Below are 27,279 nucleotides of genomic sequence, written 5' to 3' on the forward strand. Positions count from 1 at the left end.
GACTAAAAGTACAACTGCAGAGTATTATTATTATTAAGTATATAAATATGTAAATGTTTTTGTAGTATACTTAGAATGAAATAAATGTTTTTCGAATACATTTTAGTATATTTATGTTTCATTAGGGATGGCTCAACAGAATATTGCAAATATTTGTTAATATCACAAACCACTCCATGTTAAATAATACAGTAGCTTGTCCTTTCTGATAAAGAAGTAGAGAGTTATATGCTTGTAGTCTGTGGTAATTTGAATGGTTTGTATTGTGAATTGTTTGTTGATACCAGCTTTATGGTACGATGCCAATTTTGCAGTGTCCACAAGCCAATATGAATTCTTCTGATAGAAAACACCACAAAATAGTTTAATGGAATGTGCAGCAGTCTGTTAGAGTATGTTCATCTCAAAATGATTTGGCACAGTTTCATTGAGACAGCTGCAGTGTCTTTGCGATTTAACTTCCCAGCCGATGGCAATATTAAACATGGCCTTTAATAAGATTCAACAATATTTTTCTGGTTGTTTCTAAACACAACTTTCTGTACATTTCGTATTTGTACTTGTTTTTCATTTGTGTGGACATTTTGTACATTTTAGCTTCTTGGAGTATTGTATTTTAATGCTTCTAGGATTTTGTATTTGTAACATAAATGACTTTACATGTCAGATTTGCTTTCTGATGGTCTTATCTAGCATATGCTTGCTTTTTGTAAACAGTCAACTGGTCTTAGAAGGCTGTGCCCAAGAAGTGCTTCAGGTTTACAATTTCAACAGGTTAAACAGATTCTGATTCTGCTTAGCCAAACCATGTTTCTCGTCGTTATATGTAAACCAGGACAAAAACTACAATTTTAATCTAAAACAGAATAGCTGGGAATCATTGAAAATAAGTATTCTAAACATAAATAATTACACATTAATTACATACCTGTTATCTAAGCACCTTTTTTTTTTTGTCTCTCAAAATAACAGTGTAAACCTATTGTAAGTCGAGCACTGTATTGCTATTATGACATTGAATTAAGACATTGATGGTTTTACATTTCTATTACAGTGTGGATTCTGTCAGATGCCTCTGCAATGTCATGTTTATCTGTTTATCTTAAAAAAAATGTTTTTAGTTCAGTATTTGACTTATGGACAGTGTACATTCCCTTTTAAGGAGTTTTGAGAACTCCAACCAAAAGGCTTTGGTTTTATTCAGTGTGTATATAGTAAAATTACGCTATACCTATTTACTTTGTTATTCTATGTTTGAATTAGATTTGCATAAATATAAGTTTTCTAATCTTGATTGGAGTGTGTAGAATTATTTCGAAATACACAAGGCACAACAAATTACGGGAATGCTCCGTGTGACCACAAGAGGGCTCTGTAAATGCACCGTTTGTTTACAATAGATCCTCGCTGATTCGCCATCATTCGCCACGTTTTAGTTCCTTATCCTCAGCAAAAGTTCAAGAGCATTATAATCCATCTTATTATTCATCATCTTTATTTTGTAATGGAAAAGTCTTCTAGTGAACTACAGCGTAGGACCAGCAATGGTTAAGATTTCCTTCCCATTGAGAACACACCAGAGATTCAAGATTTGCCAGCATCATCAGACTACATGTAATCTGAGAATCTTTCATGTTTGTTTCCTGCTGTTGGAGGACACTGACAGCATGTGGTGACACAGGTTTGGGTGATGGATGCCACGCCTTGGCAGATTGTGAGTGCCATACATCATAATTGAGCCTCAGTGAGAGAGTGAAGGGCTGACAGAAATAGAGCAGATGCAAAAAAAAAAAAAATAAAATACAGAAGATGCCACATCATCACTCATCATCATATTTGAGCAGGTATTGATGCACTCATCTGTGCTGAGTTCTGCAATGCAACACTTCATGCTACAAAGGTTATCGGACCACACTGTTATCTATTTAGCCACAGCCAATATGACTTTCCCTGGCCTTTAACTATGTTTGATCTGAAATAAAAAAAAAATTATATATATATATATATATATATAGAAAGATAGCAGACAAAAATGTGAGGCAGAAGGACTGGGGAAAAAAAATATTGTCAATTAATTTTCAGCTATGATTTTTATCAGCACCTATGAACTGAGACAGACAACTCTCAGGGTTTATAACCGTTACAAGCTGAACATTATCGCACACTTGGAAAAGTTGAGATTACACCTACCTCTCTTTCTCCTCCTGCTTTGTGCCTGGGGTTATCTGTTCAAAGACATGTTTATCGAGACCATTGGTGTTTCAGCATCCAAAACAAGTAAGGCAGGCATCAGTTTTCAAAGGTTAGGTGCCTGAAAGAATTATCTCCAAAGGGAGCACCTTTTGCTAAAGGATGCTTCATTCAGACCAAACTGTTATCCAGCCCTCCTCCATGAGCCTTTAATAACTCTTCTGCTAAAGACTCTTATGCTAGAGTTTTAGGCTTGGTTCAAAACAGAAACTGCTGTAAATATCATCATGCCCACATACTACTTAAAACATATTTAAAGATTTATATAAATCTATATAAATACCTTATTTATAAATATATAATAATAATATATAGTACCTTTATATAAATGCTAAGATGAAAAATAAAACTCTAGTAATGCTAGTATAGGGTTTTACAATTAATATTTTCACTATATGTTTTTTTTTATACAATTAAATTAACAATTATAATGTCTAAAATGTTTTGGAGTGGTCCAGTTTTACAGATGATGGAAGTTTTGCAAAATTATGTAAAAAAATGAAATTTTATTATTAACACATTAAATACCACAAATAAAAGCAGGCATTTTTATTCATAGTTTAGTAATATAATGAATATGGTAAAATTGATGTAGATTAATTACATAAAGGATAATTTGCTTCATTTAAACCCAAGTTCTAATCCAAGCTTTGAGATTTTGGACATATTATTATTAAGTTACATTCATATTCTAAAAACGTAGTATGTGATCCTGGACTACAAACCAGTCATAAGTCACATATAGCCTAAGTAACAATACATTGTGTGGGTCAAAATGATAGTTTTTTCTTTTTGCCATGTTCCATGAAGGTATTTAGTAAATTTCCTACTATAAATATGTCAAAACTTAATTTTTGATTAGTATGCATTGCTAATAACTTAATTTGGACAAATTTAAAGGAAATTTCCCCAATATTTTGATTTTTTTTTTTTTTTTTTTTTTTTTTTGCACCCTCAGAGTCTAGATTTTCAAATAGTTTTATCTTGGCCAAATATTGTCATATCCTAACAAACCACACAAAATGTACCCTTATGACTGGTTTTGTGTCCAGGGTCACATATGGTATCAAACAAGATCAGGGGACACATTTATTCAACAGTAGCCTATTCAAGTTTATATTACAAGATTATTAGGCTATTGGGTAGTTTGCCATAACAGTGTAGATACTTTTTTCTAAACTTACGTTTTCATAGGCCAAATCATTATGTGACATAAATGACTCATTACTATAACGAACAGCACATTCAGTCTAAAAGAAGCATAACTCATTTGGCCTCTGCACTAATAAAATAGCCTACATAAATGACGATGCATCATTACCCTATTAGTAACTTGTTTAAAATAGTGTAACTACGTCTTTTAAGAGCTTGTCAATATAAAGAGATTGAAGGAGCATTTGACACTGTTCAGTGATCATTCTGAGCCCTTCAGGTAAAGCTCTGTGACTGTGCGCACATGAAGGTAACAGCTCCCTCTATCCATCAGATGAAGACCAGGATGCAACTGTGGGATGCGGTCGGACAAGTGCGCTGGTGCTGCTGAGGAAAATATTTCAGGTTTTTTTTTTTCAGTAGATGAGAACACCAAAACAAAAAGGACTTAAGACGAATGAAAATCACTCAACACAAGGATTTGAGATGGCACTGCACGAATATGTTTGCAGTCGTTTTTTTCGTCTGTGAAACAGACCGAAGAAACAAAAGCGTGCTCGTGAATACCAGCGCGAGAAGAGGCACGAGACAAAACCACTAAACAGCGACGCTTCATTGCTGTTTACACAGCTTTATTTGTCTCCAGTTCTCTTTTTTTTTTGCAATAAACGAGACTAAACCATGATAAACAAATAATATAACACTTCCACTGTCCGCTCATTATATAACGCACCTGGAATAAGGATTTGTACAAAACTCTTATGGCAGTAACAGGACTTTATGAAAGCATCTGTTTATGAAGACATATCGAAAAGGAAATGAGAGCGTACAGTAAGTTTGACGGCTACCTCACCGAACCCGTCATTGTGTGATAATGTGTGTGTTTTTCCTGTATTGACACTTCTAATAACAGAAATGATGCGCTGCCATGATGAGCAATCAAGATAGACACAGGACAGCGCAGGATCAGCCAACACACACATCTCCTATGGTGACACCGGTTAGACATGCCAGTTTTACTGAGAAAAACACGTCTACGGTAAGTATTCGCGATTATCAAAGCAATAATAACTGCCTGTGACATTTATGACGAATGTAGATTACATGTAGCTATGTAAATGTCATTTATAATAAATAGCCTTCCCTTCAGTAGCCTATACTCGGAAGTTTAGAATGTCATTGTTGAAAGATAAGTGTTTAAAGGAAACCATTTATAGGTGTTAAATAGCAAGTCTAAATCTGTTCTAATCTGGAAACTATTACCGGTATTGTGAGTGTAAAACATCTTTTCAACATCTTTTGACATTCTAGCTGTACAACATCAACGCTGAAGGGGCACAAGTCTGAATTTTCCACTGAGTGGGTGATGTTGCTGTGATGAGGATGCGCTTTCCTCTGAAGAAGATCCGCAAGCAGTTCAAACTCCTTCTGCTGCTCGTTTTGCTTATGTTTGCCATTGGGTTCACCTATCTTCACATCAACCAAGGCAAAGCCATCAAACTCCACCTCAACTATGGGAAAGGTCAGTATTAATTAAACTGGACTATTGCTATAGCTTTGAATGGAGCACGGAGCATTTCTCTTTAAAGGACAGTAATGCCCACTAAAACTATAATAAACATATCTCCAGTAGCTTTAAATGGGATTGTGCACAAAAATCCAATTGCTCAAAGTTGACTGTGAAAATTAGAATATTCTTACATATCAGTTGAATCTTTCTATTGGGTTTCAGAAGCAGGTTAATGAGCAAGGCAGTGCAGTCGAATTGAGCTGTCCATTGCTAAAGCCATTGTATGATCTAAATGAGGATTTTTCCTTCAGGTTAAAGTTTAATTATGGCTTATTTCTGCCCAGCTAACTGCTGATTATTCCTAAACTAATTTGTACTCTGGGTTGTACAACCATTAGTACTACAGATAAGACTCAAAGCGGCTCTGTGCAAAGATGATTTTCCTTTATGCTTTTTGAAGAGAAATTAAGCCTAACCCACAGGCACAATTTGATGAATGTCCTGAAAGGTACCAATTCAGTGACAAGAGTTCCCTTCCTTTAATTACTGTCAGGAATAATCACTTACCACACACAATTCTAGGAGCACAAGTGGCCTTTTACACATTTTCCTGTTATACTTGGTAATGCGTGTGTGCGTGTTCATAAGAGAGGTTGATGTAAAATGCTTTTTACATGTCCAGAATGTTATTCATACAGTAGATAATATGCATAAAATTAATTTCAGTACTCTCTAGACTGAATAACACTGCCTTAACCTTGGAAAAAGGTTTTACATTTATAATATACAAAGATGTTTCAACAACAGTATTTAGATGTAAATTCCTCATGCTTCATGTATAGTAATACAGATGTTGATAAATAGTGAACTGCACAAGTTATGATATGTTTGTTATCAAATAATCAGCACATTCACTAATTAATATACTTAATTAAAAGCTTGGGTTTTAACATTTAAACACTTTCTTCTTTTTTTTTTCCCCAGACCACACCCATATCCTCTCTAATGCAAAAATACCTCATGTTTGCTCTGAGGAAATTTTTAAACAATTTCTAATTAAGCTTTCTAGTCCAACTAAATTGGATTTCTTAAATCATAGCCTCTCATTAACTTTTACCTTGAGGCGATATGTCCTTTGTTATTAGAGGTGAAGTAATTGTTGCGGATTAGGTGATAAACCATGACTGTATCTGAGAGAGAAATAAATTTGTATATTTCTAATTATAGCATAAAGGCTCAAGGCTTTTTCCCCTTTGGTTTTCCACTGATTGAGATTTAAAAATGGAAGCTAGTTGCTGTGAATTCTGTGGCTGAAGTTGACAGGGAGAGAAATGAGAGGTGCAGACTCTTTTAACCCATAGGTTAATGAAATTTGTGTTAAGCTCCTCTCAGCACACAAGGTAAAGCTTATGCAAATGGGTGTTCTGGACAGATGCCACTGTTATCTCAAGTAAGATGTGCTATAGGTGGGAAGTAAGAGGGCTGAGCTCTAAAATCTCTTCACCCCGGTTAGTCATTAGTCAGAGGGGAGGTAAACGTCTTGGAGGACATGTTGATCTCTGTAGACAAAGGTCTTTTGGAGACACACTTGTTGTCAAACTGAAATAAAAGTGATCAAGCTTGAGTTATGTAGTTAGGACATAAGGCACATCACTTAAACTAAAGCTCAACAAGCAATATTTGCGTTGCATTTATACTGTGCATCTTGAATGTGCCTCTTTTCATCAGCGGGAGAGATCCTGCATTTGCGTTTAGGTGACTGAACAGTCCGTTGTCTGTTGACTTGGCTCGGGGCAAGGACACATGGAGCAGGTGGTGGTCCACTCAGCAGCAAGACAGGAAGAGCATAAAACATGCAGATTTTGATGAGCATACTGCCAGTCAGAGAATCCAGGCAGAAGCACATTTTGAAATATTAAATCTTTTTCAAGATGACTAGTTAGAAGAAACATTTTCTTTCTTGCAGTTATTCTTAGCTCATTTATAGTCTGTGCTGGGTAGATTACTTACAAATTGTAGTCCATTATTGAATACAAATGACTTGATAAAAATGGTAGTAATGTAATCTATCACATTACACATTTAAGGTAATATACTGTAGTCTAACTACTTATTGATTACTTTAAGATTACTTTAGACCTAAGCTGTTTAGATAGATAGATAGATGGATGGATGGATATGGGTAGTTGACAAATAGGCAGTAAAAAATGTTTTTTTGTAAAAGACCTGTTTTGAAAAAGAAATGCATATATTTATGTAGTGTGAATTCTGATCTTTTAGAAAATATAAAAGGTCACTACCTTCGTCAGTTCTTTCACTGCTTTTATAACAGTTTTACTGAACTGTACCATAAATTTGTCCTATGTTTGTCCTATGGTGTGATATAGCAAAAATTTAGAAAAATAAAATCTCTTAATAATACATAAATAGCATGAGAGAGATATTTGAGTGATATTTGTATCTCCCCTAATGCAATACTCAACTGTCTTTTTTTAAAGATATTTTAAATAAATAAAAGCAAATCTGTGGTTCTTTAATGTGTGTAACACCATAGGACATCCCGTCACACTAAAGGACAGAAATGGTAGTTATTAAATTATTAAATTAGTTAACTCTTCTAGCCCCCTGCTGTATGTGTGGCAGAGCTAAATATGATTGATATTCAAACTATATTTATTAACATGTGAATTAATTTTTTACAACTATATGGCTACTCTTTTTAAGGCATCATTTTGATTCAATTTTCTTTCGGCATCGCTTTCTTAGGATCTCCTCCCTTCTTCGTAGATCCCTGTTAATTTTCTGTCTATATTTCAGTGTCCTCTCTCTTTCACTAATTTCTCTCCCTCAGTTCTTTCTGTCTCAAAAACAAAGTATCACATTTATACTTATTTTCATGACACTTTATAAAAGTACAAGTTTTCTGTGAAAACATCAGAAAATAAAACACTGTAAATGATCAAAAAAGAATAAAAAGGAGTTAAACGAATCTTGTTTAATTATTTAAAATGCTTTTTAAAGAGACCTTGTCCTCTGGTGTGACATCTTTGTCCTGTGGTGTGACAGTACAGGCATCACACCAGAGGACATTTTCTGTCACACAAAAGGATGTTTCAGCCATTTGTGTCAATTATTGACCTTGCTGTTCCAAGCTAACCTGTCATTAGCAGTAAGCAAGACACATTTGCATAATTTTCCATCATTATTTATTTTAATGTACAGTTTTAATAAAAAAACACATCAAAGGACAACAAAACGTAACACTTTTAGTGGTTCCGAATGCGTTATATATTTGAACAACTCTGAGCCAAAAATTGACCATCATGGGCTTCACAGGGGGCTTAAGTAACATGACCATGAATGGAGTCCTTCAACTAATTAAAGTTTTCTCTATAATTGGCAGATTTAAAATCAGGATATGGTGTTACAACCGGAGGACTTGGTTTTCAGAGACAAAATGTTTCTACGCTTTCAGAAATATATGGATGAAAAAAAAAATGATTGCCATTTACCAAAATAGACACTTGTACAGTTATGCCGGATGTGTTTATTAACATTTTTATGCTTTTCTTTTGTTATTTATAAAAGTTGTAATTTACTGAACCATGCTTGAGACAGTCACACCATAGGATAATTTTGAGATTTGGCACAAAAATTAAAAAAAAAATGTATAACTGCAGCTTTTATAACAACAGGTCCATGTAGGACAAAGAAATGTTTAATGATTTACTGCATTTATCAGTTTGTCTACCACTTACTCAGTTAACTGGGAGCCAGTCGGCTGATATCCAAGGAGCCATTCATGTGTCACCTACACCTGCTATGTAGTTTAGACTGAGACCGGCCTTTTTGGGTCATATGTTCAGGTGTGAAGCCACTGGGCCGCACTCAAACTGGATAAGCCCATCTGTGCCAGGCCCATTTCTTCCTTCAGCAGGTTATCACATATATTAAAGGGTGAAACCCCCTGTTTCAGCACTGGTTAGCTCTCATCACAGTTAAAAAAAAACGTTAAAAAAAAAAGTGGACGTGGTGTGCTGAGGAGAGGAGGGGGAAGAGGGGAGACAAACAGCACAGACAGCTTCGGTTTCAGACAGTTTCATTTCGCTCCCATCACGAAAAAAAAATATATATGAACAAGCTATACAACCAAAATGGGTGAAAACATATAAATGAACGTGCTGTTGCACCTCTGATAACTTTAGGCTTATTCTGCAGCGATTCTATAAGCCTTTTGACGGGTTGTGTCACAGAGATGTAAAAACGTTTACATCTACGTTTACAAAACACACTGAGTGAATGAATCAGGTTTGTTCCGAACTCTTATTACAAAGCAAAAACTAACACTATTCTTCGATCCATGAACGTTTCTTGGGTCATAGCAAATCAACACATGCTGTTGTAAATAATTAAGTGAAGCGTCTTCGCATAGGATAAGAACACGCAGTCTCATGAATAATATAATAGACACAGATGCGTCATCGATGTACTATAGTCCATTGCCACGTCACAGATTGTGACGTCAACACGATGTAGATTTTAAACCTGGAAGATGAAAATAGCGCAAAAAAGCTTAAAATTAACCAGTTTTCTTCAACAGTTAGAACTATCGAAAGCTAACATTGTCTTCTATGATGTGCAACACAATTACCTCTGCTAAAATCTCAGAAAAAGTAGTCTGGGGTTTCATGACCCTTTAATGAATGAAATGAAACCACTAATGCTTGATGTAAGCCCTTTCAAAGCATAAAACGATAACTGTGGTCACAGATGAAGCTCTGACTGGACTGGTTGGGTCTTGGTGCCTTCAAGCAGTACAGCTTGTTTCATAGACCTGAACTTAGGGAGACAGTCACTTAGAGCATAACATATAAAAGACCCCCCCCCCCCCCCCCCCCCCCCCCCCCCCCCCCCCCACCCCCCCCCCCCCCCCCCCCCCCCCCCAAAAAAAACAAAACAAAAAAAAACAAAAACAAAACAAACAAAAAAAAAAAATTGGCTGCATCTTATTGCCTTTGATTTCAGTTGCTGGCACCTCATACTCTCATTGGTATTCCTGGAGGCAGCAGTGGCTCTGGCTCTGGGGCTGAAGATGTGCTCTGCATGGCCTCAGTCCAATTGTTGAGGAGCCATTATCATTCCTTATCCATGGCTCTTTTACTTAGGGACTATATGGGAGGTTGCAGGTTGCATGTAAATTTTTTTTTACAAATTTGCTTGTACTGTAGGAAGTTTCCATATTGCTATGCACAGTTTGGAATATTGCATCCTCTGCTTCATTAGTAATCTTTTGACAATGCTGATAATTTGTTTACCTCATAAACTCATTCCATGAGCAAATGTTATAGACCACCAGTTGTCAATGTATTGCGCATAAATACATTTTTATACAGGCAGTTTTGCAGTAAGAAGGAAAAGAACACCTTTATCCATCTGCTAGACTGATAGTGGCAGGTGCAATAGGCTGTTTGAGTTGATCCTTAGAAGATGGTGTGACATTCAGTCATGCCATCATTATATCATTTTTTCTTCATGTCTGTCTCTCTTCTCAGTTGAGCTGTGTAAGTTTATTCTTATTAGGGTAAAGCCATAGTAATGTCACTTTAAAGTATTGAGGCTTTCGAGCAATTTGTTATATGTTACCCTGGACCACAAAACCAGTCATACAATTTTGTATAATAATATTAATTTCTTGTTTGTTGTATGAAAGCAATGTTATAGTTGCTGCCTGCTTGTTACTCCAGTAACTTCTCAAACCACCCACACTGTTCATAATTTTGTAACAGAGGCCTAGAAAAATCTAGCAGTGACAGATCCTGTGGTGTTAGAATGTGGTTTCTGACACGAGGGTCTTTGGGATGCTGCTTGGGTTTTCACTTTGAAACTATACAGTACATCAATTGGTAATCAATATTCAATATAAAGTTACATTTTTTTTTATGTGTTGTGCAGAAATATCTACATTAGATATTCCCCTGTCTATGTCAGATGGAGACACATCATCCATGCATTTTTTTTTTCTGAAAACTGCTTCATATCTTGTTTTCAAAGAGCTTGTCTGCTAGCCAGCTCGTTGACTATAGACAGAGATCTCTGCTATAGAATCGTGTGGGTGGAGGATGTGTTACCTCAGCCTGCTGCTTTGACGAGAGCAACAGTTTTCTTTGTTGTAAGTGTATTGTGTCAGATTGGTGCAGGTGTAATTTAAATCCGTATTTCAGTATTCTGTATTATCCCACAAATACTGTAGATGAACATATTTCATCAGAGTACATCAGAAGCTCTTGTTGTGTGAATGTTACCTGTCTGTGTATGATGTATTTCTGAACTCACTTTACATTTTGCAATAGTGAAAGTTTTGCACTTGTGGTAAAATATTGTACAAATTATTTTTTTATTCATTTGTTAATTTTTTACAGAATAATTTGAAGACTAGCCTTTTACCATCTGTTCTCTATGCAAATCCATCATGTACACTCTTTTCTCAGCACTGTTGAATCTGTTGGACTATCAGTGTTAATAGATAGTTGTGTTCACTTTAACATCTCAAGCAAATATCTGTCTCTAAAGGATATGATTTAATTCACTTTTATACTTTTTTATTCGTTAAGTTCTCAGATCAAGAAATCACCATTATGCTAGCATTTAAACAAACAACAAAACATGTAGAAGAGGGTTATATACATTATGATATATATGTTATACAGCAAGTTCAAGCTTGTATTTTCACTTGCTGATAAATAGACACTCGCAAACAGAAGTTTGATTGATATCCATAGCAACAATAAGCCTCATAGTTTTTTATTACGTTCAATATTTTGTGGTATAATAATATTATAAATATACAAGTATTGTCATACTTTATCATTTTATTATAGATTTATTTCACGACATAAACCCTCTTTTGTCCAATTATTAAAAAAAAGCTGAAATTCAGTTATCTGCACTGAAACAAATATAGTACGAGTTGAACTTCGACAAGGTTACACATAGAAAATTCTTTCAAAAAAGTTGCCTTAATTTGCATGCATCCTAAAGCAAAACACTTCATTTTTTTCATTTAAATATAATTCTGTGAAATGTCTTGAGAGTGACATTGCACATGCAAATTTCCTAACTAATATAAAGTTCAGACTGTTACTGCTTAGCAAAGCATACATGTTTAAGGGCCCGATTCTCAAATTAATTTGCTTCAGCTGTTAACACCTCTGTCCTCCATAACCTCTTAAAATGAGTTGTTGCATTATCACATCTGTTTTAATTCACTGAAGTACAAAGTGTTTTGCATCTAGCAGATTTAATTGGTCCCACAGAATCAATTCTGGATCAGTCTAGGTAATGCTCACAGAGCTGGTCTTTCTTTAATGCTCCTTCTTGTTTACTTTAAGACCTGCTGCTGGTCCCATCTGGATTGTGAGTATATAGGTCTAGGACGGTGAAGTACAATTTATTCTGGTTACCTTTTTCTCATTTATTTGCTTTTGAACTAATGAAGGAAATCATTGGTTGCATGTGTGACTGATTTAGATAATAAATCTGGTTGTTTTGTATTTGAAGTCAAAGCCTACAGCACTTAAAAGCACTGAATTTATTCTTGTGGCTTTTTGGCTGTACTGTAGCTACCAGTGGCAGTTACAAATCATAATATTTCAGTCAACGGATGAGGGACTGAGCAGTCTGTTTTCTCTGTGGGAGATCTTTCTCCTCTTCCCTTTCATTTAATCTTCTTTTCTGTGTCTCCCTCAGTGTGAAACGTATAGTATCTCTCTCATTTGCCCAAACAGAGGAATCTAACATATGCATGTATTCATTTATAAATATTAATGTTCCTGGTGCACTCTCCATTCTTCCAGAGCTTGGAGGCTCAGCTAAAGGACATTACTCCAGAAAGACACACTTCTAAACCTCCACACAGTATGATTTGATAAACTGGGCGGATGACTTGTCAGCCCCACATTAAATATGACATAAATTCATAAATGTCATAAACATGACATGCACACACACCCACACACATATATGTTCTTTAGTGTGTGCATTGTCAGTAGTTCATCCGCAGAAATTTCTACTATCATTGGTGCTTTTATGGGATTGCAGTCTCACAATAGTTTGCCCTGTTTAGTAAATCTAAAATGACTGAAATAATGTTAATATTGGGTGTTGCCTGAAGCAGCATTGGCTGTTTGCAGCCTTTTGTGATATGTGTACGAGTCTTTCAACTGTCTTCAGTGGCAAAGCTGGATCTCAGCATCATTTAGCCACTGTGGGGAAGAACTCAAATGTGCACAGCATGATGGGAAACCAAAGAACTTACAGGACCTACAGGCTTTTTGTCAAGAGCTGCAAACAACCTCACTGCTCAGGACAAACCAGACTCATAACCAAAAAAGGCTTACAAAAACGAGGGAAACTTTTTTTTTTCTTGTAGAATACTAAGTAAACAGTAATAAAATTTGTTTGACTCATTTAATTCAAATTGTAAATTGTATTATCATGCAGCCTTATATATATACTGTAGTTGTATATATAATATCCAACTTTATCCGCATACATACAGTAAACTTGCGTAAAGCGATGTGCACTTTATAGCAAATCTCAAAAGAAATCCTGACTCACTTTTTTGTGTGCAAAATGGTACTATATTTTAGCCCAGATCTTTATCTAAAGTTGAATATATAAGTATGTCCAACTTTATCCACATACATAGTATGCTTGTATAGGGTGGTGATATACACAATATAGCAAATGTCAACTGCTCGATTACTTGTATCATTGCAAAATGTAAATTATATTATCACCCAACTCTAATCTGTTGACTGTGACTACAAGGCATGAAGATATTATAAACATTAACATCATTATTTTCTGTAAAACTGCTTTGAAACAATACATATGTGACCCTGGACCACAAAACCAGTCATAAGGGTCAATTTTTCATCATCTGAAAGCTAATAAATAAGCTTTACATTGATACATGGTTTGTTAGGATAGGACAATATTTGGCTGAGATACAACTATTTGAAAGTCTGGAATCTGAGAGTGCAAAAAAAAAAAAAAAAATCGCCTTTAAAGTTGTCCAAATGAAGTTCTTAGCAATGCAATCAAAAACTAAGTTTTGATATATTTACAGTAGAACATTTTCAAAATATCTTAATGAAACATGGTCTTTACTTAATTTCCTAATGATTTTTGGCATAAAAGAAAAATCTATAATTTTTACTCATACAATGTATTTTTGGTTATTGCTACAAATATACCCCAGTGACTTTAGACTGGTTTTGTGGTCCAGGATCACATATGTGCAAACCATATACAAATAAACTTGACTTAAATCTAGTTTCTGCAAAGCACATGTGCACTTATGAGTGGAAATCGATTTGCCATCAATATTGTAGTAGTATAATGGTTGAAAAAGCATCTTACCACATGTTAATGTGTGTGTTAGTGGCCAGTCTCTCTCTTGGTCATTAGCATCAATGGGACAGCCTGGTGGAGTGCGACTCCCTCAGATGTTGTAGTGGCAGCTGGCGCACAGATGTTGAATCGCTGTCAGGCTCTGCGGGTAAAGGGCAGAGAGAGGCTATAGGCACACCTGCTTAATGTGTGTGCGTACCCATCTTGAAAGTGCAGGTGCATTGTGATATGAATGAATACACTACTGTATATACACTGTTATCTGAACATAGGTTAATCAAGGAAAGCTTGTTACACATTGACTTGGGCATTAAAGATACTTAATGTAGAGCAATGTTATCAGTTTGACTGCACACTATGGATTGGGTTAGATGATGACTCTGTTTTCTTCTGTACAGACAGAACACTGTTACTGAACTGATCTGAATCAACATCAAATTCACTTAATAACAATAGTATAGACTTCCAGCTGCTATCATTGAATTAAACTTGTTTCATAATTGATGAACTTTACACAGGTATTGAGCTGAACTGAATCAACATTGAACTCATTGTTTCTGTTATTTTCCTGTGTACTTCCTGTTTCTCATAAGGTATGGCTGCATTCATACTGTCAGATTTAGACGCAGATGTTTCCCTGTCCTATAATATATCCTGACATCACTTCTTTAGCACTGTTTTTCGCATGAAAAGCAGTATGTCAGTGAAATGCCACCTATTATTTTAAGAACATTTGACACTTCATTTGAATAAATCATATCTGACTTTAATCTCCATTCTTATCAGTTGTCTCACACCTCGAGACAGCATAAAACACACAGCAAATCATTAAATCATACCCAGCACCCTGCTTCACTAAGCTAGATTGATCTTTTTATAGAGTCTGTATTGTTAAAGACCTGTCTTGTATGTGAGCGGGTGGCATGATGTAGATGCTCTGTGTGCTGTCACTTCATCAAATAGACACAGATCAGACAGACTGATCTCAGCTCAGACAGCAAGTGTCAAAACCTGTCTGAAAGAATCTGTTCTGCATCCCTAGCTAGATATTCTGCATTCCCCTGCAATCGATTCTCCATATTTGATATCTCTAATGAGTCTTCACATATAAAGTCCACGTGTTGCTCTTCTGGATTATTTTTCGTAATGCATCTTTAAAGTCATTTTTACTCTAAGTATATAAAAAATGCTGCTTTAGTGGGAAGTCTGTTCTGCTTCAGTAGCTCATGCTCTGCCATCAGTGAAGCTATATTGACTTTCATTTGGGGAAAAATAAGAAAAGGTAATCAGTAGTGTGTGCAGAAAATTCTCAGAGGTAGGAGAAAAACACAATTATCCACCCAAATTCCAGTTACTTGCACACAATAATGAAGGTTTTTGTTTGGAGCCAAATGCAACTGTTTACTCATTGTAGAAGCTTTGAAACTCGGCCAGATTACACCGTCAAATTGGATTCATTTGCATAGAGATTAATGAGAGAGATTGCCTGAGCATTTGACTTGTTCATATACAGTATGTACTAATTACAGTTAGCTGAATTCCAGCTCATTAATATGTAAATACACAAGTCTTTCTCATTAATGCACAAGCCAGTTCATGCTGAAACATCTAAATCATTTACAAGTGCAAGGTAGGCCTAATTGAAATGGGCCTTTGAGGATCTGAGGGTGACTTCTACTCTTGCTGATACTCTTTTGTACAATTGCAGAATATAATTCTTGCTGTTGCAAATCTGTAATTCTTCAGGACACTTTGCTGCATGGGCTGCATAGATAGATTAGTTTTCAATTACCTGTGTGTAGTGAAGCCTAAAAGCTGGACTAGCCTCTTCGTCATAGCTGTTAGGGCTATTTAAAGCTCCACATATGAAATTTTGCTGATTCTGAAACACTGAAGTGTCTGTAGAACTGCTGTGACAGATCTAGGGTTTTTTGGAAGCAGGCATTTCAGTTGAGTATTTTATAGCTTCAGAGTGCTGCACTAATGTACTTTAGAAAGCTATATAAAGATATTATTGGCAAAGAAAAACAGAAACTCAATTTACTGCATCAATGCTGAATAAAAGTTTTTTTTTTTTTTTAAATCCCCAAATTATACATATTTGTATATGTAAGAACCCCAAACACATTTCCATGCTTATACTGTAAGGTTTTTCTGTCTTCATTTGCATGGAATTGATGTTTTGTTAGATTCGAGCGTGAAGGCATGAATGCTCACACCACTGCTGATTGCTCTTCTGCCTCCACTGTGAAAACCCACTGTGCAGGGAAGCACGACTGCTTGTGTATGTGGGTTTCATGATGCAGAAGATAAAATGCCTGCCAAAACTCAATTGTCTAGTTTCCTGTCCTGCAGCTATAGACACTCTCTATCCCTTTCGACAACAGCACCATTCCCAAGCCCCTCCATCTGAACAAATAGAACTTCACCAGATGCATCTTAAGCCTCGCCTCAGACCAAACTGTTCAGCTGATGGCAATTCTCCATTTCAAATCTTTTTAATTCAGCTTAATCCGTGACGGCAAACTCATACTCGCAGACTCTGAGGAGAGCTCACTTCCGTAAACAGACAAAAAGATCAACAGCTTCACAGTCACATAAATAAATCAATGTTTTGTGTTCAAGGTCAAAACTAAGATCAGTACAAACGTCCCTCAAACGCTTTTTCATTGCTCCCTACCTTTGTCTTTTTGTGTGAAAGATGGTGAATTTTCCTTCTCTCGCTTGACAAATCAAGCCTTCCCATCAGCCATCTGTCCAGATAAATGGAGCATTATTGGTGGCAATATGCTGCATTTTTATGTTCCTCTGTGAATCAGTGCACATAAGAGTCAAGGAACAAATGACCAAGAAATGAAGGAATTACCATGCAGTACTAGTCATATCTGGGGACAAGGATGTTACATGAAATAGATCAAGGTGAAATATATCTTATTATATGTCTTATCTTCAACAGCTGTGCTGAAATTAGATATTCTGTCAGAAGACTAGAGAAATCTCAGATGGTTTGGTTTGTGCATCAAAGATGCTTCAGTTTCTCCATTAATGCACATGTATAGCACTCCCAGAGGAAAATGTTATTGCTCAGAGGTAGTCTCAATTATATTTCATTTACGTATCCACTGTATTAGATATTCCTATACAATTCTTTGAGAAGGATATACACATGATGACATACAGTAATAGCGTAGACCAACTATACAGTCCATGTGGATAACATAGCCCAGATTATTTGACTTTGAGACACTGGTAAGTGTACTGTATACCAGCTTAATGATTGGACCATGTTTTCTCTAATAACAGGCTGCCATTTTACTGGGATATTTTCACATTCTTTATTCGCACAGCTTCTCATTAACCTGCTCATCACATTTCTGGTTCCTCTGTCAGTGACAATATGGTGGCTTGCAGAGAAATCACAGTGGTCAGGACCTCTTTTAAATGCAAGATGAGATGAGGCTTCCCTGAGTCTGAGTAACTGTATTTTGTCTAGGGCAAAGCAATGACATACAGTACAGGGAAAAGTGAGGTAAACCTTTTTTACTTATAAGTTGTCCTCTAAACAAGGACAAATGTGATAGAAGTAAAGCTAATAAACCTTATTATATTTCTGGAAGTCTGCTATCTCCTGAAAATAGAAGAAAATATATTGAAACATATACATGTTGCTTCTTAAAAAGATGACAAAACTAAGCTGTGTCATGTTGAAGGGTACAGTTCATTGGGGACTATGTGAATAATTTACATTTCAAATAAAATGTAAACATAAATTAATTTTTTTGTGAACGTATTAATTTTATTAATAGTTCATCTTTAACCAAGAAATGACACAGTTTTACAGATATAATTCACCAACATACATCATACTAGACTTATATTTTATTTGAAATAAAACTAATTTAACCTTAGAAAAAAGTTTTAGTCTTAAAAATTATTTTCACTTCTTTCATATGCACCAGTCAACTAAGGTGTCACCTCCTTTGGGAGCCAATTTACCAAGTAAATTTTAATGTTTTGAACACACTGTGCACTTAAAATTATGCTTTATGTTGCCATCACCTCCTTTTAAGGGAGATGAACGTATACCTACATGAGAAGCATTTCACTAACAATATTTCACAAACCATGTTGCTATTTTTACCCGCTTTTTGGAGCTAAACTAGAGATACCTGATTCACGAATCATTCACTCTTTTGATTCTTTTTAGTTCTGCCAAACTGGTTAAAAAACATTCTGAATCATTTTCACAGCTCACTCACAAGCTAAAGTGTTTTCAGTGTTTTGTTGTACACCAGTAAAACAACGATGGATGGAAACTTTATAACACAGAAAAAAAGTGTGCACTGTTTAAAGCAGATTTTACCAAAAATGATTGATTTTACCAAAAATGTAAATGTATTGATTGGTTAAAGCAAATTTTACCAAGCAAACCTACGAATGCATCCCATCATTTTCCAGTGATAAAAAAGATATTAAGATCAACACCTGCAACAGCAGCTTGACTCTGTACTGCAGGAAAACACATTTTCTAACAAAGAGAATCAAAATAGTAACAGTTCTTTTCAGCAGCAGGGGAGCCATTTTTCAACCTTCACAGTCAGTCTGTAATTTAACTAATTGAAGAAACACAAGAAAAAACAACAATCAACCAAATAATGTCAAGATGGATATGACTGACAGACTTTATGTTTAGTAATCACTGAATGTGTGTCAGAGCATTTGAATTAACATTCAGTTACTGAATTTTATTTAAACTGTTCTGACGCATTCGGTGATTCATTCAGTGAAATGATTCGCCTGATCCAATACAGTAACAGTTTTTTTTGTTTTGTTTTTTGCCATTTATAGTGCTGAAAAATCATTGGCAAATCAGTGCCATGGCATGTTATTTTGATATGAACATCAGAATGCTATGTAAATACCAAGGTACATGTACCAAAGTACAATTTTCTAAGAGTTTAAATGGCTTTTTGTGCCTATGATTGTCATATTTTGTGAGGATAATCATGCAGTGTTTCTATTAGCATTAGTCTTTTATAATAATCTGTCAGTATTCAGATTCTCTCTGACTCATTTAAGTGGCGTTTGTCATTTGTCTAGCAATACTTTAATCATTGCTGTTCTCACCATAATAGTTGCCTTCAGGTCTGAAATATTTTTTGCATCTGTGTTGGCCTCACTCTCTCTTTTATGTCTGTGTAGTTCATCTCAGTCTGAAGAGTGTTTGGAGGAATGGGACAGGTTTTATCCTGGTGAGCCCACTTAAAGAGACTCAAGCATCAGTTCTGATTTTTTCCCAGTTGTAGTTTGCCTTGATTAAACACTGCTCTCCAGGAGAAGACAAAGCCTCTTTGAATGCTAAGAGTGTTCTTGAGGATTCAAAGATGGCTGACAGTAGCTAGAAACTGGTGTTTTCATTCATACATAATTTAAGACTGTTATGTCTTGTAAAAAAGTTTTCGCTACACTTTCCACTGGTTTGAATTATAGAGTCAATGATGTATTTCATTTACATCGTAAATATTCAGAGAGTGATGCACTCATGCAAGATTTAATGAATTTTTGAAGTATCTGTTTGGAATTTAACTCTGCAGTTGGAGATGGATACTCTTGCCGAACACGCCTATATATTTAAAAAGCCTTATTCATTTCTGTGATAGAATTGAATTTTTGAATCCTAAGACCCAGATGCATACAAAATTTGTATATGCTTTTTTGATGAAAGTAAAATGAGAAAATAAAAAATATCATTGTGATACTGTCTGGTAGACATGCTGCTTTCTTTGAATAGGTGGTCGAACTGATGGGACAAATAGCTAGTCATCATCGTTAACCTTTGAAGGGTGATTGTGGAGAACTAGATTGATCCTAACTCTTTTAATTCTCCACCAATTGGTATAACAATGGGAGTTATTTGTGTTCTTAACAATGCTGTCTGCTCAGGTGTCAAGGTCCTTAAATACAGGCTTTTGTAAAGTCAGTATAGGGAGACATTGTGTACAGTAGCCGCTGCATGATGTCTCATCATGACACAGTTTATGCAAGGACACCAGATTTGTTTTGTAAGTATCTCTATTGTTATTAAGCAGGATTGTCTCCCCAGCAGCCCTCAGGATCAAACTACAAACCTTTTGACCATCATCCTAGTTCTGTGACCTTCATGCCAGCAACACCACTGCTTAAGAAGTGGGATGGAAAGATATGCCATATCTCCGACAATAAAAAGAAACCATCTGACTTCTTGATATGTTTGATGTTCTCCCATGTTGCTTCTGCATTGGCTGTGCAGCATCTTCTATCAATGCTGACACTGACAACCTTTCAGGCTCCTCAGACTTCAACTTGTGAAACCACCACCTATTAGTCACATGAAAAGATTTTCAATGGAAGAAATTAAGGGGGAAAGGGGATGTTTTATCTATCTTCCATCTGCCAGACTGTAATCTTATTAGTGCCAGATGCAGTGGGACAGGCACCCTGCTCCTTGGATGATAAAATGGCATCCAGTCTCCCAATTTTCCTCTGCTTTCTTTTCCCTTAGAACCTCAAGACCGAGAGTTTTATATTAGCGGTGCTTTTATTTTAGCTTTTTCATTATTCGTGCCCTCTCTCATCCATAATTAACCTGATTTTGCATACTTCACTCTCTCTCTCACTTTGTTGTGTTTTTAAAAAAAATTACATTTGGAAAACAGTGCAAACAATGAACAAATGCATGGACAAAATTTGCATAAGTGGCTGGTTTATTCTCATGCTTGATGAAATTGCACACACTGTTCAGTACTTTTTTTCTAAACACTAAATGTGTTTTTTTTTCTCTCTCTCACAGATATGGAGAGGCAAGCAGACGGGATGAGGTCCAGTCATAAGAAACACCTCCCCTCATCTCTCATCCCCTTTGAGCATGAGGATGCTCCTGAAAGTCAGGAGGAGGGCTTGGGGGTGAGTGAGCTGTTTTATATCATAATCAACACATTTTCAAGTATTAAGGTGAAAGTAGTTACACTTGGCTTTGATGTGTTAGTTGATGTGTGCTATGTTTGATGTGCTATACTTTTAAAAGTACTGTTTAGTGTGTGTTATGTATATCTACCCAGCAGGATTTGCCCTGTTCACAATATCCCTTTAAATAAAATGCTTTCTAAATGAGGGTTGTGACTAATTCTATGCCAGTTGATTGTTGACATCCATGCATAATATAATCTCTTTTTCTCAGTGTCCCTGTGGGGATCCAGGCATGTAACTGGCTCAAGGGATGAGTCTCATTAAAAATAACAGTACTCTCATATACCAGCACGATACATTTACATTTCGTGTTTTGTTCTGGCACTTGTATCTCTTTTAAAGTCCCATGAAATTAGAAGTTTTGGGCTTTTATTATAAATATGTTAGCCTTAAGCTTATGTATGCTATAAGCTAATGTGCTCCAAAACAGAAATGTATGCATTCAAAATTGACAGTCTCTCTCTTGTGCGTGCTGCAGAGAGCCTATCTTATGAAATGAATGCTTATAGTGTTCCGGATAATGACAAAAGAGCCATTCTGTACTGTAATGTCAATGTGTCATGCAAATAAATGGCATCAAATCAAGCTTCATTCTCACAAACATGTTTGATATTTTGAGCCGATTTTAGAACACATTGTTTTCATTTGTCACATGCCTTGAGTTTGCTGTGATTGGAACAAATTTAAAGTCTGGTAGTGTATGATGCCCAGTCTTTCCTCTGTATAAGTGTATAATGCCTAGCGTTTTAAAATCAGTTGAGATTTTAAAAGTTGTGCAGTGTATTCCAGCCTTAAGGCCTTTCCACACTGAGCGCGATGCGAAAAAGCGAGACGAATCGAAGATGAACGGTGCTTTTACACCGAACGTGAAACGATTGTTCGCCTTCTGCTAGTTCATGGCTGCATGCTAGGTGGTGCCAACCAACAATGCATTTTTCCTCAGATAAGTATCTCGTAAATGGATTTAACATCATCCGCTACTCAATATACAGCATTAAATTAAGATAAACAAGGTTCTACACCAGAAACAAACAATCTATAATGCTTACAAGAATAGGATACATACAAGACAAGCTGTCTTTGAAAATGTATGTAATTATTAATGTATTTGCTTATCCACTTTAAACCATCGAGTGTTTGTAATAACTTCCAATTGTGATCTATAGTTGATTTTGATTCTATAATAAGCAGACACATGCACTCTTTCTATGTTTAATAACACTACACTGCTAATATTTGTCATAAACATCCTTTATTGCTATAAAAATACCATAAGATGCATACAAAACACATACAGAAAATATATATCATAATCATATGTCTATTTGCTTTTATATTTCATGTGTAGAAAAAGAGTGAACGTGCTCTGACTCATAACACTTGAAAGAAAACGGACGGTGCTCTACAGATCACATAATTCAGTGGAGATTTAGTAGAAATGTTATTCCATATAAAGAACATGTGAGAATAAATCTGTTCTCAAATACCAACGATAACAAGAACTCAGCATCCACTCTCTTCTCTTATCCGGGATACTCTTCTTCAGTGTTTGTTTTCACTGATTTTCGAAAAAGCGCCAACATTCTCACCCTTTTGTGTAACAGCAGCTGCTCCAGTCATGTGATCCTAGCTCAAATCTTATTGGACGGCCCGTGTTTCTGCTTTGCGAAACTGAAAAGATTTGTCGGACTGGTGCGAAAAAAAAAAACATTCGCATTTTCGGTGCATGAATGTTCGCAGTCAGTGTGGAAAGGCCTTTAAGGGTTGTGAGTTATATCTGTATATTGTAACAGCCTCACATAAAGGATGGCATTTTAAACCCTACACAACTCTCTCATTCATATTGAACTCTATATGACACTCAAGTCATATAGAGTGTAGTTTCAAAATTTTTGGTCACATTCAGCATTTTGGACAAATGGACATGAAGGAATAGAAATTGGTGGTTTGAGGTAGCTGTAGAGGTCTATCCTGATTTATGGGTTCTGTGTATCTTTGTCAGCACTAAGATGATTTTAATCATAGTGAGGCTTTTATGAGCCCTTGAGGAAAAAGTACTACTCAGCCTTTCCTTTAACCCCACTTTGCCATGGGAAATTATGAATTATATGATTTTGTGTGTGTGTGTGTGTGTGTGTGTGTGTGTGTGTGTGTGTGTGTGTGTGTGTGTGTGTGTGTGTGTGTGTGTGTGTGTGTGTGTGTGTGTGTGTGTGTGTGTGTGTTTAGCGCATATGCCTAGTTTGTACAATTCGTTCTCCAGAAACACATGTGCCTTCCTGCAGGATTTTAGCTTAGTCTCTTTGCTGTCAGCCTACTGTCTGTCCCTGTAGCTTTTACATGCTAACTACATGAGCTAGCCATGTTCAGACATGCACTTCTTTGTCAGGAATGGCAGAGGATGGCAATAAAGCTTCAACAAGTCAACACATTTACATTTAAAGGAATAGTACACATAAAAATTAAAACTTGATGGATATTTACTCACACTCAGGTCATCTGAAATGTAGATGAGTTTGTTTCTTCACCAGAACAGACTTAAAGAAATTTAGCATTACATCACTTGCTCACCAGTGAATCCTTTGTAGTGAATGGGTGCCGTCAGAATGAGAGTCTACAGCAAATCCATCAAAAAGACATGTTTAACTTCAAACCATTGCTTCTAGCTAAAATATTCTATCCATGATATTGCTTTCTGTAGTGAAAAATCTGTATTGTCTAAATCAGGAGTGAAATATGCACAGATCAAGCACTGTTTACAAGTAAAAATAGTTCTTAACAAATATGATGAAAACAGGGGATGGGCTTCTTGGAAGAGTTATGAATTCTGGACTCTTATTTTGGCCAGAATCGACAGTTTGAAGTTAAAACGCCTTAATGATGGATTTGTTCCTTACAAACATGCAGCATTTTACTTCACGAGACATTAATTGATGGGCTAGAGTCGTGTAGATTACTTTTGGATTATTATGATGTTTGAACTCTCATTCTGAAGGCACCCATTCACTGCAGAGGATCCATTGGATGAGCAAGTAATGTAATGTTAAGCTTCTCCAAGTCTGTTCCAATGAAGAAACAAACTCATCTACATCTTGGATTGTCATTTTTTTGATTAACCTTTTTAATCTCATGGTAATTTCACAGCGCAATACTGAAGCACAGCTCCACATCCTGAAATATAATTCAGTGATATTTAGGCTGACTTATAGTACCATGAGGAAAATGTGGGTGAAGCACCTTGTACACAGCAGAAGTGGGTGAATGTAAATCTCCCCATCTGGATGCCACCATTAGCTGATCTGCTCGCTCCAGAAGAACACATGGCTGAGATAGCAACAGTCACAACAGAGAGCTGCAAAACAAATTCTGGGAGGAGCAAAGGAGAAGCCATTGGGAAATATCAGGGACAGCTGAACCTGAGTATTGAGCTGGGTTTTTGTGATTTGTTTAACCTCTAAAGGAAAACATTCCAAACAAGACAAATGTAGACAGAATGAGGTAGCAAGAAATGTGTTAGTGTACTGTATGTGGGAATTTGTCTGTTTGGGCTGTGTAGTCCTTTATGGTTCTTTTGTCTTTCTGTAGTTTGTAGCGTTCTGTCCTCTCCTGAAGAATGCCGTCAGGGACATTTGTCACATTGATTTTTACTAGTCTTCTGCACCCATGATTGATTTTCTAACCTTGATTAATACAACCCCTTGCTGTGTACTGCTTTGCTTGGGGACAGAAATAAGTCTTGCCTTTGCTTTGCTATTATAATCCCTCAAGTCATTTTTAAATCATATTTTTTGTTAGAATTGTGAATTTTGACTGTAGTATATTTACTTATCTTTTACATTGTGTCATTTGCAGTTTTTGAAAATGTAATTTCCTTCTCCGTGTTCAAAAAAGTTTTGGCGCATTTGTTAAAGTCAACCCGAGCACACGGCAGGACGAGCCTAAATTGATTTCTGCAGACCTGCAGGTGGTAATCTCAGTGCCTGATGGGTCTTTGCGGTCCTCTTTCTCCATGTTCTAGTGGTATAAGGGGGTACGAGTTTGATCTAGACAGGCTTAGCAGAACTTTTGTTGACAAGCTCACAGAAATCCCACTTTGAAAAGCTCTCGCAGCAGACCTCGCTGAGCCCACTGGAATAACACGAAAAGAGATAGATCTAACAGTTATGTCTTGGGGTTTGCCAGAGCCCTGAAGAGGAATTTTAGGGTGTGAGAGATGTCTCAACAGATATATCCTTAATAGATTTTTTTTTTTTTGGTCCAGCCTTTGGGCATTATTTCAGAACAACAACAGAAGGAGCCTCAGTGGACTGCTAGTCCCCACAGCTCAGTGAAAGATTATTTCTACTGTGAAAACTCATATCATTGTACTTTTGAGCCCCCTGAGGGTGATATGAAGGCATAACCGGGTCATTACAAGACCAAAAATATTCCCATAGAAATGTACTTGCTGTGATGTCATACTTCTTGGTCAAGCATCTTGCTCATTGTAAGCACTTGGAAGACTGCTTATGTTTGCTTAGACCATTTTATATCCTCCTAATTCAATTTAATGCATAGTTATAAATATATTGAATGAAACGAAGACATCAACATAGTATTCTGCTTAATTCACCTACAGTTTAGCAAGTGTGTGTTTCATATTCTGTGTTAAAACCTCTCAGAATCACTTCTTTTGATAAATAGTGCATAGAAAAAACATTGTAAAATTTTATATAATTTACTGTAAAAAAAATCATGCCAGAAATTTCATGGTGTAATCAAAGTTGCATTAAAGATGCAGTATGGAAGATTTATTTATATATGTATTTATTTATTTTTGTTAAAAATAACATTGTGAAATGTATTATTGAGAAAATAAGTAAAAAAATAATGTCCCACCTATTTACAACTAGAAACTTCAGTTTACATCATTCACCTTTGCATAATTATACCGAAAGACATTTCTTTTAAAATCATCAAATTCAGTACTGTCTTAATGAATACAATATCCTTTTCAATATACAATAGTAGTGCTTTTTAAATTAGGAAAACCATCAATTCTATACTGTAATATTAAAGTAAAGTTATATTTTTTTCCATTATAAATTTAATGTTTTGTTCATTGTACATGGTACGATTACTTACTGTTGATCCAATAACAAGTTTTTACTATATAATTTTTCAGTTAAAATTTCAAACATTTTTGACAGTGTTCACATTTCCTGTGAAAATTCAGGCATCAAGTCATTCTATAAAAATATATTAGTATTTTTAGATCAAACATCCTACAAGAGCTTGTAAGTTGTTAGTCTCTCAGGTTAGCTTCGAAAGAGCACTATCCTGCTGTGAGATTTTGCAGAGCTGTACTCAGATCATTCAAAGAGTTCTAGTGCTACAGTGAGTCTGCTTTTCCTCTAGTATCTAAAGACTGTCAGGTTGAGTTGTGTGATCAGGGTCAGTATTTTGTGTGTGTGTGTGTGTGTGTGTGTGTGTGTGTGTATGGAGGCACAAATAGTTGAACACTGCATGTGCACTTGTTCTTTAGATGTGTTCTCTTTTTTACATTTTTTTTTTTTTTTTGAATGGCAATGTGTTAAAACAGTTCTGATAACATAGCATGCATAACTGTGTTAGCAGCAAAAAGAAAACTTTGAGCAGAGTTATGCGGTTAACTAAAATTGCATTTAAAAATGCAAGATCACTTCTGTTGTTTATGTCTAACGTATTGCTCCTCTGTTATTTACATCACCAAATGGAGCTCTTGTGAAAGTAATCATTGGAGACAAACTTCATTTAACAGCAGACTGATATCAGCTGTCAGGATGCAAACCACTGTAGGGTGAGAGTTTTTCTTCCTCATCCTATAGTCACCCTTTAGTGATCTGTGCTCTCGGGACAGATCAATGCATTGGCATGCCGAGTGGGGTGAAAGCCTCTAGGCTGCAGGATGGAATAACATTAAAAGGTGAGAT

The 27,279-nt window shown here is 35.9% G+C and overlaps 1 protein-coding gene across 1 annotated transcript in view; it reads left to right on the forward strand.

Annotated features, from left to right (window-relative positions):
* The first annotated feature begins 3,688 nt into the window (after positions 1 to 3,688).
* Positions 3,689 to 27,279, forward strand: part of b4galnt4b (beta-1,4-N-acetyl-galactosaminyl transferase 4b) — an 80,305-nt gene continuing 56,714 nt past the window's right edge. The window contains exons 1-4 of the mRNA XM_042728189.1: positions 3,689 to 4,233; positions 4,316 to 4,441; positions 4,714 to 4,924; positions 21,156 to 21,268. Of these exons, the coding sequence (XP_042584123.1) occupies positions 4,780 to 4,924; positions 21,156 to 21,268 (258 nt within the window). The 5' untranslated portion in view covers positions 3,689 to 4,233; positions 4,316 to 4,441; positions 4,714 to 4,779. The remainder of the gene's footprint in view (positions 4,234 to 4,315; positions 4,442 to 4,713; positions 4,925 to 21,155; positions 21,269 to 27,279) is intronic.

Source organism: Cyprinus carpio, chromosome B7 (assembly GCF_018340385.1).
Source record: "Cyprinus carpio isolate SPL01 chromosome B7, ASM1834038v1, whole genome shotgun sequence".
Taxonomy (NCBI): domain Eukaryota; kingdom Metazoa; phylum Chordata; class Actinopteri; order Cypriniformes; family Cyprinidae; genus Cyprinus; species Cyprinus carpio.